The sequence below is a fragment of the Lemur catta genome, chromosome 1 (assembly GCF_020740605.2).
Source record: "Lemur catta isolate mLemCat1 chromosome 1, mLemCat1.pri, whole genome shotgun sequence".
Lineage (NCBI taxonomy): Eukaryota > Metazoa > Chordata > Mammalia > Primates > Lemuridae > Lemur > Lemur catta.
Window position 1 is genome coordinate 44,295,409 of NC_059128.1, and position 13,458 is coordinate 44,308,866.

At 42.9% G+C, this 13,458-nt stretch overlaps 1 protein-coding gene across 1 annotated transcript in view; it reads left to right on the plus strand.

The window, feature by feature from the left end:
* PYGL (glycogen phosphorylase L) overlaps window positions 1–13,458 on the plus strand; it is a 36,987-nt gene that overhangs the window by 18,301 nt on the left and 5,228 nt on the right. Inside the window, exons 6-16 of the mRNA XM_045567392.1 lie at window positions 3,301–3,412; window positions 3,742–3,824; window positions 8,988–9,131; window positions 9,362–9,454; window positions 10,117–10,263; window positions 10,602–10,765; window positions 11,288–11,402; window positions 11,959–12,060; window positions 12,187–12,334; window positions 12,457–12,515; window positions 12,621–12,762. Of these exons, the coding sequence (XP_045423348.1) occupies window positions 3,301–3,412; window positions 3,742–3,824; window positions 8,988–9,131; window positions 9,362–9,454; window positions 10,117–10,263; window positions 10,602–10,765; window positions 11,288–11,402; window positions 11,959–12,060; window positions 12,187–12,334; window positions 12,457–12,515; window positions 12,621–12,762 (1,309 nt within the window). The remainder of the gene's footprint in view (window positions 1–3,300; window positions 3,413–3,741; window positions 3,825–8,987; window positions 9,132–9,361; window positions 9,455–10,116; window positions 10,264–10,601; window positions 10,766–11,287; window positions 11,403–11,958; window positions 12,061–12,186; window positions 12,335–12,456; window positions 12,516–12,620; window positions 12,763–13,458) is intronic.

Below are 13,458 nucleotides of genomic sequence, written 5' to 3' on the forward strand. Positions count from 1 at the left end.
ACTTACCAGGATCATGTTGTAATCAGCTTTATCAGGAAATTATCAGTTCTATAATACCCAGCATGCTTAACTCTCTGGTTTTATATAACATCATTAATAGCAAAATTGAATAAGTTGAAATTCCTCACTCCACCACCACATGTATACATTTACTTACAACTTCTCAGGGGTAAATATTTTAATGCTGAGGTATTTATTCAAAGGATTACCAAAGTTCTTATTCATTGTGAAGTCAGAAAAATAATGCAAAATATTGCAAACTGTATTCTGTTATTTTGTGCCAGATCACTTCTACAGAAATCATGCTGGTGTCAATTCAAGTGTACTTACTTCATGGGCATGTATTTTTCCTGCCACTAAATTTGGACATTACCCTGCCACTGAACAAGGGCACTGCCAGTGGTGGTGTGTTCTTTGCTGTGTTCATACTTCCTGATAAATAACCTCTATTAAATACTGGACTGTACTGCCCAGTCATTGGAGGTACCACTTGAGTTATTTGTTTAATAAATATGGTCTCAGGCTGGAAAAGATTTATCACTGGTCATTCTTTAAAAACTTAAAGAAGATGGTAAAGGCCATTTTATATACGTTCTTATATATGAAAATTGGGAGTAAAATTCAGGATTATAATGCTAAACCTGGTTGGCTTGTGGATTATTCTGTATGAATAAATGTTTCATTTTACCTTAGAAGAGCCAAGACCCATGCTATCGCTGATTTGTTTTTTATTAATAACTGCTGGTTTATTTTGCTAATCCATGTAGAGCGATTCACAGTTCAGAAAAATAAGACATTTTAAAAACTGTCTTATCTGAACATAGATTTATTTAGCAGACAAAATAATAGATTAGAAGCCAAAATAGATAATTAAAGTATAATGGAATGAAGAGTAGACGAATGCTGTAATTTAAAGATAAGTTCTTATTTTAGTGGCTTTTTCCCCCCCATTTTGGTTAAACAGTAGACCACAATCGAAGTTTGTACTTGGTTATAAATATCATCAGGGAAGCTGCAAACAAATTAGTTATTAATACACCTAAAGAATTCACACATGTATTTGATACTAAACTAGAAAGTATTTTGTATAGATTTTCATGCCTAAAACTCTATCAGTGCCTTCTGATCTGTCTGAGAGTATGCAGTTTACACAATCAATCCTGGAAGCATTCTATTTACACTGTGGGTCCCACTGCTAAGCTAACTTATATTTACAAAGCACCCCTAGACATTTTCATAATGTATCCAGAAATTCGGTTAGAGGAGTGTGCATTTCTGTGCCCACAGAAGCAAGATTATGGGGCAGAGGTAACATAAGTGAGCTGACCCAGGCCACGCAGCTTCATGGATTAAAGCCATCACCCGTGTCAACCCCAGATTAGCAGGTAGTGAGGCCAGAGAGCATGAGGCCAGGCATGCTCTGTGCATGTGTGGGACAGTATCCAGTAAACTGAAATGACACAGTCTTGAGTCAGTTCAGGTTCCCTGGGAAGCAGACTCCAGAGAGAAGGAGAAGTACAAGTGGCATCTTGGGGGAATGATTATGGAAGATGAAGGGGAGAGGGAGCAGGAGGAGGTGGAAGTCTTCAGACTGTGACACAGGGAGAAGGGGAACAGACTCCAGGGAGAGCCTCAGACTGCAGAGAAGCTCTAAGCAAGTGGCCAGGCCCACGGGGCCCCAGACTACAGCCTGCCCGTAGAGGAGTCCTGGCCCCAGCACTCCAGCCACCTGGAGCATCCCAAAGAGAGCAGCCGCCTTGGTGTGAGCCCCAAGGGAGCAAGTTCTCAGGAAGGAGAGCTGAGCTGTGCACTTCCCAGGCTGCCTCAGTTATGTTTCAAGGGTCAGCAGGGTCAAAATCTTGTTTGAACCCAGACTTCAATCTCACTCTGTAAATGACTTTCCCTGATTGATCACAACTTGCTTTAAAAATCTCCAGGGATCTTTACTTCTTAATGAAAGATATTTAAATAAGGGTGATTGATTACTTTGAGGTCACAGTGATCATGAAAGCATAACTGAGTATATGTGATTGATAAGGGCTATAATGCTTCATTCCTTTGTAATTCAGCAGGCCAAATGAAAGAGATACATGTTTAGGTTCCAGCCCTGCCATGACTGTGACCTTGGGCAAGTCACTTCTATCAGCTTCAACTCCCTCATGTCCAAAATGAATGGGTTGCACTAAATGATATCTAGCATCCTCCAATTCAATTATGCTGTCATTCTTCTTCCCTAGCCCTTGAGTCTGATGAGGCAGAGAATAGAAATGAGTCATATCTCCCATAATTTTTTTTCCCTTGAGACAGAGTCTCGCTCTGTTGCCTGGGCTAGAGTGCAGTGGGGTCGCCATCATAACTCACTGCAACCTCCAACTCCTGGGCTCAAGCAATCCTCCTGCTTCAGCCTCTCAACTGGCTGATTTTTTTTCTATTTTTAGTAGAGACGGGGGTCTCACTCTTGCTCAGGCTGGTCTCGAACTCCTGACCTCAAGCAATCCTCCCACCTCAGCCTCCCACAGTGCTAGGATTACAGGCATGAGCCATACCACACCCAGCATCCCAAAAATTTTAAGTTCACTGTGAAACACAGTCATCTTCCTGTTCTTCTCTATTTCAGTGACTGTCACTAAGATTGAACTAGATGTTCCAAAGCTTACCTCTCAGACCCGACTCAGCTAATTATCAGCCGATTTGGCAGATCACTGTGGGAATCACTAAAATAACTCTTTATGCAAATTTTAAAAATTTAGCATAACATTTTAAATATATGTGATGTTTTATCTTCATAAATTTTCTGTTCCATTGATTTTCATCATATTTGAAAATCAGATCACTGAAACACCTACACAAAACTTATCCTAATTGTGATTTTTTTTGGGGGGGAGAGGTGGATATAGATTCACATCTGTCACTTTGTTGGCACATCATATTTTATTATTAGTAGAACGATGGCTTGATCTGAAACCTGAAAGATAAACTTTTTCTAATACCAATACAACATCATCCTTTCCACTGCATCTATATCAGGGCAAGAGTTACTTGGGAAATCAACATGGAAATGCCCTAAAGGACCATCATTCTAGATGGTTCCAGCCATCAAATTGTTCCAATCGAGGAAGGAACCACATAGCTTCTAATACCCTCTGCAGCCCTGAGACCTTCTTCTTGGTTTAGGCCTCACACAATTTGAGCTGCTGGTGGGGCTGGGATAGAATTCCATTGCAGACTCTCAGCCTATTGTTCGACCTACATCATCACACTTGGGAAACAGTGAGCAGCTGCTTCTGTTTAATCCCACAGGTGGTCCTGGCTCTGCCATATGACACCCCAGTGCCTGGGTATATGAATAACACTGTCAACACCATGCGCCTCTGGTCTGCCCGGGCACCGAATGACTTTAACCTCAGAGACTGTGAGTATGGCGGGTTTCTTTATGCATGGGTTTAATCTTTTTGTTCAACAGTTAGAACCAAACTGAGCTTGAAAAAAAGCCTTGAGCTTCTGATCTGAACTCTCCAGTGACTAAGCAGGCATTGTATGGAGTAAGTAGGGAGGATATTTTGAAAACAATCCTTCAGCCCTCTTAGACTCTCACGTGATGCCCAGCATGAAGGTTCATTGAAATCCTTTGGGATTTTTAGGAATCCCATATGGCATGCAGCAAACATCAGGTGAGACCAAGGGGCTTCCAGCAACAATGCCTGGCTTGTTGATTTACTGTTTGTCTAACATTCTCCTCAGTTAACGTTGGAGACTACATTCAGGCTGTGCTGGACCGAAATCTGGCCGAGAACATCTCCCGGGTCCTCTATCCCAATGACAATGTGAGTGATCAAGCTTGCTTTCTCAGTGGCAACAGAAACAACTTATTTCCCAAGAGCCTACTAAGTAACCCTATAAAACACACATGTAAAACTGATTTTTTTCATCACATGCAGAATCATCTAGATTTTCCCACCCAACCAAGTAAGGAAAACAAATTTATACAATTCATGAAATCAGAACTGGTACTTTGCCCTTGACTGGTGACCTCATCACTAATGGAGAAGCTCTGTAGGTGTATTTCAAAACCAAAGCTGGATATAAAAGATGAGGTGAATCACTGGGGAAGCACTACTTCCTTTCCAGACAGAAATTTCATCTGCAGTCAGAGGCCCCTGGAGATTTCCTGCCTGGCCTCTTCCCTTGCTGACAGGGCTCTTTCTGCCCCTCTGGCCCCTGGGCTAGGTGGGGTCATAGATCTTGAGGCAGACCCATGAACAAACACCTGTTTATTATGCCACTCATATCTTTTTTTTTTTTTTTTTTGAGACAGAGTCTCACTTTGTTGCCCGGGCTAGAGTGAATGCCGTGGCATCAGCCTAGCTCACAGCAACCTCAGACTCCTGGGCTTAAGCGATCCTACTGTCTCAGCCTCCCGAGTAGCTGGGACTACAAGCATGAGCCACCATGCCCGGCTAATTTTTTTTTTTTTTTTGTATATATATTTTTAGTTGGCCAGATAATTTCTTTCTATTTTTAGTAGAGACGGGGTCTCACTCTTGCTCAGGCTGGTCTCGAACTCCTGACCTCGAGTGATCCACCCGCCTCGGCCTCCCAGAGCTAGGATTACAGGCGTGAGCCACCGCGCCCAGCCATGCCACTCATATCTTTAAACTTTTTCTTACAGGTGATTATCCTAACTTTATTCTAAAAGTAGCTTAGTTTAAAAAAATAGCAAACTTGGAACTGGATTCTTGGTTTAAATATACATAACTGTAACTTCTCTGTGGGTAAAATCCTTTCCTTGAAGCTGTAATGATTTTTTTTTTAAAGTATTCTCAGGACCGGGTGCGGTGGCTCACGCCTGTAATCCTAGCACTCTGGGAGGCCGAGGCGGGTGGATTGCTCGAGGTCAGGAGTTCGAGGCCAGCCTGAGCAAGAGCGAGATCCCGTCTCTACTAAAAATAGAAACAAATTAGCTGGCCAACTAAAATATATATAGAAAAAATTAGCCGGGCATGGTGGCACATGCCTGTAGTCCCAGCTACTCGGGAGGCTGAGGCAGTAGGATCGCTTGAGCCCAGGAGTTTGAGGTTGCTGTGAGCTAGGCTGACGCCACGGCACTCACTCTAGCCAGGGCAACAAAGTGACACTCTGTCTCAAAAAAAAAAAAGTATTCTCAGAAGCAGCCAAGTACCCTGCTTTGCAAAGATGTTAGAAAAAAAAGAATCATGGGGACCAGGACATAAGTGATCATGAAGACCAGATGTCCACTTGGTGTTAAACCAAAATACCTCGGAAGGGAGGAGGATTATGTGGATTTGCTGCAGCATTTTCAGGGACCTAATTGTATAGGTTACTTTTCCTTTGGGGAAAAGATTGAGACTTCAGTACATTTCAGGTAAATCTCTAACCCCAAAGCAAAAGGTTATTCTATTTCAGTCAAAGTAAGAATCCTTTCAAGTCTGGGACTGCACTGCCTAGCCAAACCCAGGCCTGCAGCACTGTATAAACAGAAGGGGCTTGAAATTTATCCTTTTATCTTTCATCAGGACCAAACCTAACTTTACTGAGATATAATCATCTGCAGTAATTTACAAAACATACTAAGGTAACACAGGGTAAAAAGTTGACTAGATAATAATTATTGAGTAAAAGATAGGTCTCAGGATCCTATTTGCATTTTTGTTTTGTTTTTTAAAAATAATGAGTTGATAAATCATGCTTATAGTGTAATTACAAGTTCATTCCCTTTCTTAAGGGCCATAGCCCTAATCCAGACATTAGTCTCTTCCAAGAATCTTGCACCTGTCCTCACTCTGCAACTAGTGAGATATCTGTTCCCTGCTTAACACTCTTGAAAGGCTTTTGATAGCCTGTAAGAGAAGGACAGAATCTTAGGTATGTTACCTAAGTTCTTCATTGATGTGGTCACCAGTCCTCTGACTCCTCTTCTGTGATCCTGCCCCAACAGCGAGGCCTCAGCTGTGCAGGATTATTTACCCTGTTCTCCCCGCTCCACCACTTGCCTCTTGCCTCCTTTGCCTCTCCCTACTAATTTGAACTTCTTGAGGCCAAGGATTGTGTTTAATTAATCTCTTTATTTCTAAGATATTAAAAATTTCCTGAGTCAATAAATGTTTAAATTCATTATAGATGGATTCACAGTGCTCTTTATTTTTTTTTTAGAATAATGACTTCATTATAATTTTTGTAATGATACATACCATTAGGAAAAAAATATCAGCAATATAAAAAGTACCAAGAAGAAAATAAGAATCATTCCTAATTCCACCACCTATAAATTCCCATTGTTCCAGGTTGAGTGTCCCTTATCTCAAATGCTTGGGACCAGGAGTGTTTCAGATTTTGGAATATTTGCATATGCCTAATGATAGCTTGAGGGGATGGGACCCAAGTCTAAACACAAAATTCATCTATGTTTCATATATACATTATACACATAGCCTGAAGGTAATTTTATACAATATTTTTAAAAATTCTGTGCATGAAAGAAAGTTTTGACTGTGTTTTTACTGCAGCCTGAGATCATGTCTGAAATATTCCACTTCTGGTGTCCTGTCAGTCCTCAAAAAGTTTTGGATTTTGGAGCATTTCAGATTTTGGATTTTCAGATTGGGGATGTTCAACCTATAGTTTCAATCCAGACAATTTTCTATAAATAACTTTTACTTTTTATCAAAGTTATACATGCATATAATTGATTTTCTGGATACTTACCTCCATATTTCTGAATAACATACAAGTATTGCTACTCTTTGATTTTTCCATTTTTGCAATTGTTTGTTGACTCCCCACCATTGAAGATGAAAACATAGCTCACAGTCTCACATACACTCCCATCGCCACCATGCAAACACGTACTCTTTGCATCCCCAATTCTCGCAACACAATTACATCACAATTTCCACTAGCTCCTTAATCAGTGTTCACATTGCTATGACTATGTAAATGCTGCAGACAGCTGATCTGTGCATATATGTGATTACCAGTGATTACTTTGCTTTCCTTAAAATGTTTTGTTGTTCTTGGAGTTAATAATTGTTTATTTGTTTGCTTGCTTGGCTTTCTAATATTCCCTGATTTATTCTGCACTCTATACCAGTTATATAAATTTCCTCTCAATATTTGCAAACACATTAGGTATTCCGTTAACTCAGTCTTTTTTTTTTCCTGATAAATATCTTTTACTTGATTTACATGTCCACTATTATTAGTCAAATCCCAGAAGAAAATGCTGTTTTTAGAAGTATGTTTAACTGGAAACACTCATATTTCCCTTGAAATGTAGCCATTTAGTCTTGACAGAAGGTAAGCAAACTTAATGTTGCATGACAAGGCCTCCATCAAGTATCTCATATTAAGCAAAGACCCCACATCAGAGTTGGCAGCTTTTGAACAGAGTATGTTTTATCTCATCTGTGACCCAGGAAACCCCCGATATCTTCCTATCAGGCTAAAGAAACAGGAAACACGAAGGTCAGTGACTATACTTTTAAGTATTAGGGAGTTTATAGCCCCAGATATTCTATATGCAGTCCACTGCGCTCATGTTTGTTTGTTTCAGTAAGGCTCTGCTCCAAAGGCTCACATTTTTATAGAAGATAACAGTTTTTCAAGTCTAGGACCAGGTAGAGATAGGGAAAGCCCTCTGATCTATAAAATCAAAGGGTGGTGGCTCAGTGTCTTGGTGACATTGAGATAGTCGGGCTGGTCTACAACAAATCCATGTGGGGGGAACTCGGAAGTGTCGGCCGCCTTCATGGCATCGGAGATCTCCACCCTGCACACCTCGGCATGGCCGTGCTCCTGTCCCAAGGCCAGGGAGGGCATGCTCGGCCAGTCGTGGTTCTGCTGGTGTGTCGCTATCCACTGCCCACCAGGAATGCGACTGCAGTGGTCGGAGGAGTGTCAGGGATGTGGTGCCGGCCACACTCCTCAGGAGTCCCCAGCCTACTGCCAACTCAGTATCTGGGACAGTCACTTCTGGATCTCTCCTGGATTGGCTGCTCTTTGGGTCTGCTGCTCCACCATCATCCTGGGATCTTCTTTCCCTATGATTCCAAGGACCACTGTGCTCATCTAATTGTTTTGAGACCTTACATGGCAGAAAGTGTCTTTATTCCATCCTCACATGGATATTTTGCCTGGCTACAGAACACTCAGATTTTTTCGTTGTCTTCTGGTTTTCAGTGTTACCAAGAAGTACAATGTAGTTCTGATTGAATTCATTAATGGTCATAATTAATTAATTCTGGTGGAATTAATACTGACTGCCTATGTTCTGAAATTTGGTTGGGAGAAGGCAGCTGATAGTCTCCACTCTCATCACATAAATTTGCACTTAGCCCCTCCCCCCACATTTTCAATGGGGATGGCACCCCGTCCTCAACTGTACCTGCTGCCCCCTGTCCAGAGACCCTGGTTTTACCATCTCCAGAGAATATACTCCACCTTCTGCCTGAGTTGGAAAGGAAACTGCTCAATTGTGGGAATTGGAGATGAGGTCTGAGGTGAACTGCTCCTTAGACAGGCTCTCAACTAACCTTTCTCCATATTTTCATCCCTGCTTCCAAAGGCACTTAGTGCTACCAATTCCTGAGCCTTTAGGGGTTCCAATGTATAAATGGAAGTCCTAAAATTTTGGCTTTTTTCCACTGCCAGATCAGGATTTGGCTTTCTTGGGTCTCATGGCTCCATTACCACGCATCCATCTGTTTTTCATCTTAAAAGGTCAATGCTATTGTGTCTCCCCCAGCTTCTTTACCCTTCATCTGTATCCCTTTTTAAAACCCCTTTGCTGCCATTTTAATAGGGTTTCAGGAAAGAGCAAAAACCCGTGGTTTGGCATTCAAACTGCCATCTCTCACTAGGTGTCCAATGGGCTTTAGTCTTAAAGTTCCCAGGGCAGGAGACACCGGTCACATTTTGGCCACACCTACAATGTGAACGAACCACTTTCATTCAGTCTCTCTGGCTTGAAGTTTTTTGAAGGGAAGGAGCTCAGACTGAAGCAGGAATACTTTGTGGTGGCTGCAACCTTGCAAGATGTCATCCGACGTTTCAAAGCCTCCAAGTTTGGCTCCACCAAGAGTGCGGAAACTGCGTTCGATGCCTTCCCAGATCAGGCAAGTATTTCATCTGTGGGCGCAGGTGGGACCCACCGAGGGACTGGGGTTGCCTGTCAAATGTGTGTGCCTCTCTCTCAATGCTGGAAGGTTGAGTAGGAAGAGTATGTGTCAAGCGTTTCATAGAAGGTGGGCATATTATTTGGTGCTTTCTGCAGACATCTGTGAGGACGAGGAAGCCAGACCCTGGGCCACCAGTGACCGTCATGTTGATGTCCTTTCCCCACTAGGTGGCCATCCAGCTGAATGACACTCACCCTGCACTCGCCATCCCTGAGCTGCTGAGGATTTTTGTGGATATTGAAAAACTGCCCTGGTCCAAGGTCTGGAGTGTTTGACATCTTCCTTTAATTAGAGGAATAGCTTCTTGGCTCTTTGCCAAAAGCTCCTTTTCTATAATAGTTATTCAACATAAGTTACTGTTGCTAACTTCCAATAGTTAAAAGTATATTTTGCCCTAATGCTGACATTTCTCCATTCTTAGTGCTTTACAGAGATTAAGACTATAAAATGAATAAATGAATACATTCCTAATGGGATGCAGATCGGTAGCTGTAGTAAGGCTTATATTGTGTTTACCATTTTTGTGTCTAAAAAGATTCAAAATGAAATTCTCTAACCTCAGAAGACAGCTAATTGAAAGGGTCCCTATAACTTTGGAAGTCAGCATTTTAAATATAATTTGTATCTGCTGAGAGTATTACTTAAATTTTTATTCCTCAACCTTTGTGTATTTAATAAATAAAATACATGTAAGGATGGTAGAGATTTATCAGAATGCTGCCTTAAGTTTTATTGGACGGTTTTACAAATAGCTTTTCTTCCCCCCAAAAAATATTCCCATTATCCAGACCATTCGGGCACCTAGGAGACTCAAGTGTGTCTGACTGTGTACCTAGACTTGTCAAGTTGCAGACAGGCTGGGACTGAGGAAATGTGCGGCCCTGTGTGATGGGTGTACACCTGACCCCTCCCTTTCCCCCAGGCATGGGAGATCACCCAGAAGACCTTCGCCTACACCAACCACACGGTGCTCCCAGAAGCCCTGGAGCGCTGGCCTGTGGACCTGGTGGAGAAATTGCTTCCTCGACATTTGCAAATCATTTATGAGATAAATCAGAAGCATCTAGATGTAAGTCATTTCGAGAGATTCGTACCCCTTATGAGAATGAGGTCTCAAAGCTTTAAGGGTAGCTACAGTGTTCCCCTTACCAAACTTGAGGCACAAACATCTTTCAATCATTGATATATCAAAAGTACTCAAGTCTGAGTGGGGCTCTGTTAGAGACATCTTTTTGAAAGTGCAGAAATGGAGGGATGGCGTCTCCCTAGGGATAACTCAGCCCCTCTCCATGGCAGGGAAGCTTTATATTCACTCTACCAAAGATTTTGCTTGGGGAATGAACAGCATAATTCCAGTGTTGCTTTAAACTTGAGTGACCAGCAAGGTCTTTCTCTTCCTTTGGCTAGAGAATTGTGGCCTTGTTTCCTAAAGACGTCGACCGTATGAGAAGGATGTCTCTGATAGAAGAAGAAGGAGGCAAAAAGATCAACATGGCCCATCTCTGCATTGTGGGCTCCCATGCTGTGAACGGCGTGGCTAGAATCCACTCAGACATCGTGAAGACGAAAGTGTGAGCCTCCGCTACTCTGGCAGTGGTTCTGTCGCTGATCCACTAAGGGAATGATGCTAGTAATTGCAAGCTTGCATTTAGGGATGAGAAAAGGCCCTGTTGAAATGTTTAAAAGTATTTTCTTCTATACTAAGAACATTTCTCTTTAAAAAAAGAAAAAAGGAAAGGCAAGAAAAGAAAAAAAATGCCTTCATCTCTGAACCATCCTAATTCTAGGCTTAGGATGCTCCCCTGCCCCCCCCCACCAAAAAAAAACTATTCCACTGAAAATTTTGGTATATATGTTGGTGCCAGGAAATCAGACGGAGGTGATTAGATTTGGAATTTTTCTTGTAATTATTTTGAATTGCAAATGAATTTCTATGTAGAATGACAGCCATAGCTGCTGTCAGCCCCTCCCTCTACCTTTATTTAATCTTTCTAAGCCTACATCTGGCTTCTTGAATATAACTCTGAACTTCTCCAGTGTGCAGGACCCTGCCATTTCAGCCAAATTCAGTGATGTGTCTCTTCCATCTCCAGGTTCAAGGACTTCAGTGAGCTAGAACCTGACAAGTTTCAGAACAAAACCAATGGGATCACTCCAAGGCGCTGGCTCTTACTCTGCAACCCTGGGCTTGCAGAGCTCATAGCAGAGGTAACTGGCAAGTGCTGAGAGGAGGGAGGCCTGACTAGAATGTAAGAGACATACGAGTGCACTTACAGTTTGCAAGCCCGATCTGCAGCAGGGCTTCCCCAGTGAGGGGTTGTGCAGTTGCACAGGGCTCCATGCTGGGTTTAATTCCCTGCTGTAGCCATCTTGAAATTCTTAATTTCTGAGCAACGGGTCCTGCAAATTATGTAGCTGGTTGTGGCTCAAAGTATTCACATGACACCCAGATAGAAGATGGTATCTCTATTTAGTAAAAGAGGATAATACAGCTCCTATAAAAAACTAATAGAACTAGGGTTCTTGGTTACTCTTTTAAGTAGATTTCCTGTTTTTAACACTTCAATACCACTGAAACTACATTTAAGATGCTAGCAAAAGTCTTCTTCGCACATAGAATTTATAGCCTCTTCTTTGGGTGAAATCGTCCTACGTACTGTGAGGTACACTGTTGTAGGTGAGTGAGCGCCACTCACCACATCCTGCTCGTTTGGACTTGATCCCCACCTCTGAATTAAAGTCTCCTCTTCCTTTAAATTGAAAGAAAATCGGGGAAGACTACGTGAAAGACTTGAGCCAGCTGACGAAGCTTCACAGCTTCCTGCGTGATGACATCTTTCTCCGGGAACTGGCTAATGTGAAGCAGGTGAGGCTTCCAGGTGTGGCTCCCTTCCCTGGCACTTGCCTTGAGGGTTTTTACTCTAGTTTTTAAAAACAGACACCCACTGATTTTAAGTCAAAAGGGCCCTGGCACTGTGCACTGTCTCAACAGGAGAATAAGCTGAAGTTTTCTCAGTTCCTGGAGAAGGAGTACAAAGTGAAGATCAACCCATCCTCCATGTTTGACGTCCAGGTGAAGAGGATACATGAGTACAAGCGGCAGCTCTTGAACTGTCTGCACGTGATCACGATGTACAACCGTGAGTCAGCCCTGCAGCCACTAACAAGCCCCCTTGGAGGTGGAAGCAGCAGTCTCGGCGTGGGTCTTGCTACCCTAGCTGTCAACTGTCTTCTGTTCCATCCACTTCTCCATTTTTTTCAGGCATTAAGAAAGACCCTAAGAAGTTATTTGTGCCAAGGACAGTTATAATTGGTGGTAAAGTAAGTTGATTCTATTCAGTGGGGACTTGAGGGCTCTAATCTCTTGCCATTTCCCCGCTCCACCACAGCCGCCTTCTTCCAATGTGTCTCACTTTCTTCCCCAAGGCTGCCCCAGGGTATCACATGGCCAAAATGATCATAAAGCTGATCACCTCCGTGGCAGATGTGGTGAACAATGACCCCATGGTTGGAAGCAAGTTGAAAGTCATCTTCTTGGAGAACTACAGAGTGTCTCTTGCTGAAAAAGGTACTGTCCTCATTGCAAAACATGCAGGGACCAAGGCAAATTCTAGAGATTACGTGGTGTGGAAAATGGGTTGGCTGACCTCAGGGAGCTTGTAACTTAGGATAGAAGGTGTCACTTTGGGGCAGAATAAGGGCCTCAGGCAAGAGCTTTTAAAGTGATGCAATGAGATTGATGCCCCTGGAGTCAATATCACAGAATTGCATTTGCAAGTGCCTTTTCCTCCCAGCCGGTGAGAGCTGGGTGCTGGAGAGGCAGCCCTCAGGTTTTGGTGAGGTGCAGATCCTGCTCTACAAAAGAGAGGAAAGGTCTTCAGTTCCCAGCCCCAGGTTTGCAAGAGAACGCTAACTCCCCAGTCCCCAGGTATTCCTCTGGTCCCTGGATGGGAGGAAGGGCTGTCATTTGTTCATGTTGCAACAAGAAACGAGGGCAGATATCAGGCTGCCAGAGCACAGCACGAGGCCTGGATGTGCCTCACGTGGGCACTCTGCGACCAAGCATGATGTTCCCACATGGGGACAGCCAGATGGGCAAGAAGCCAATGTCCCCTCTCTCTACCGCTGAGATCTTTACTTATTCGCAACACATGCTCACAAACCACCATACATGCCACCCACTTCCCAAATAGAAAAGATAGAAAGGGAACTTTCTCTTTTTGTGGTGTTTTAGGTCCCCTGATGTGACTGTTTAAGAACTGTC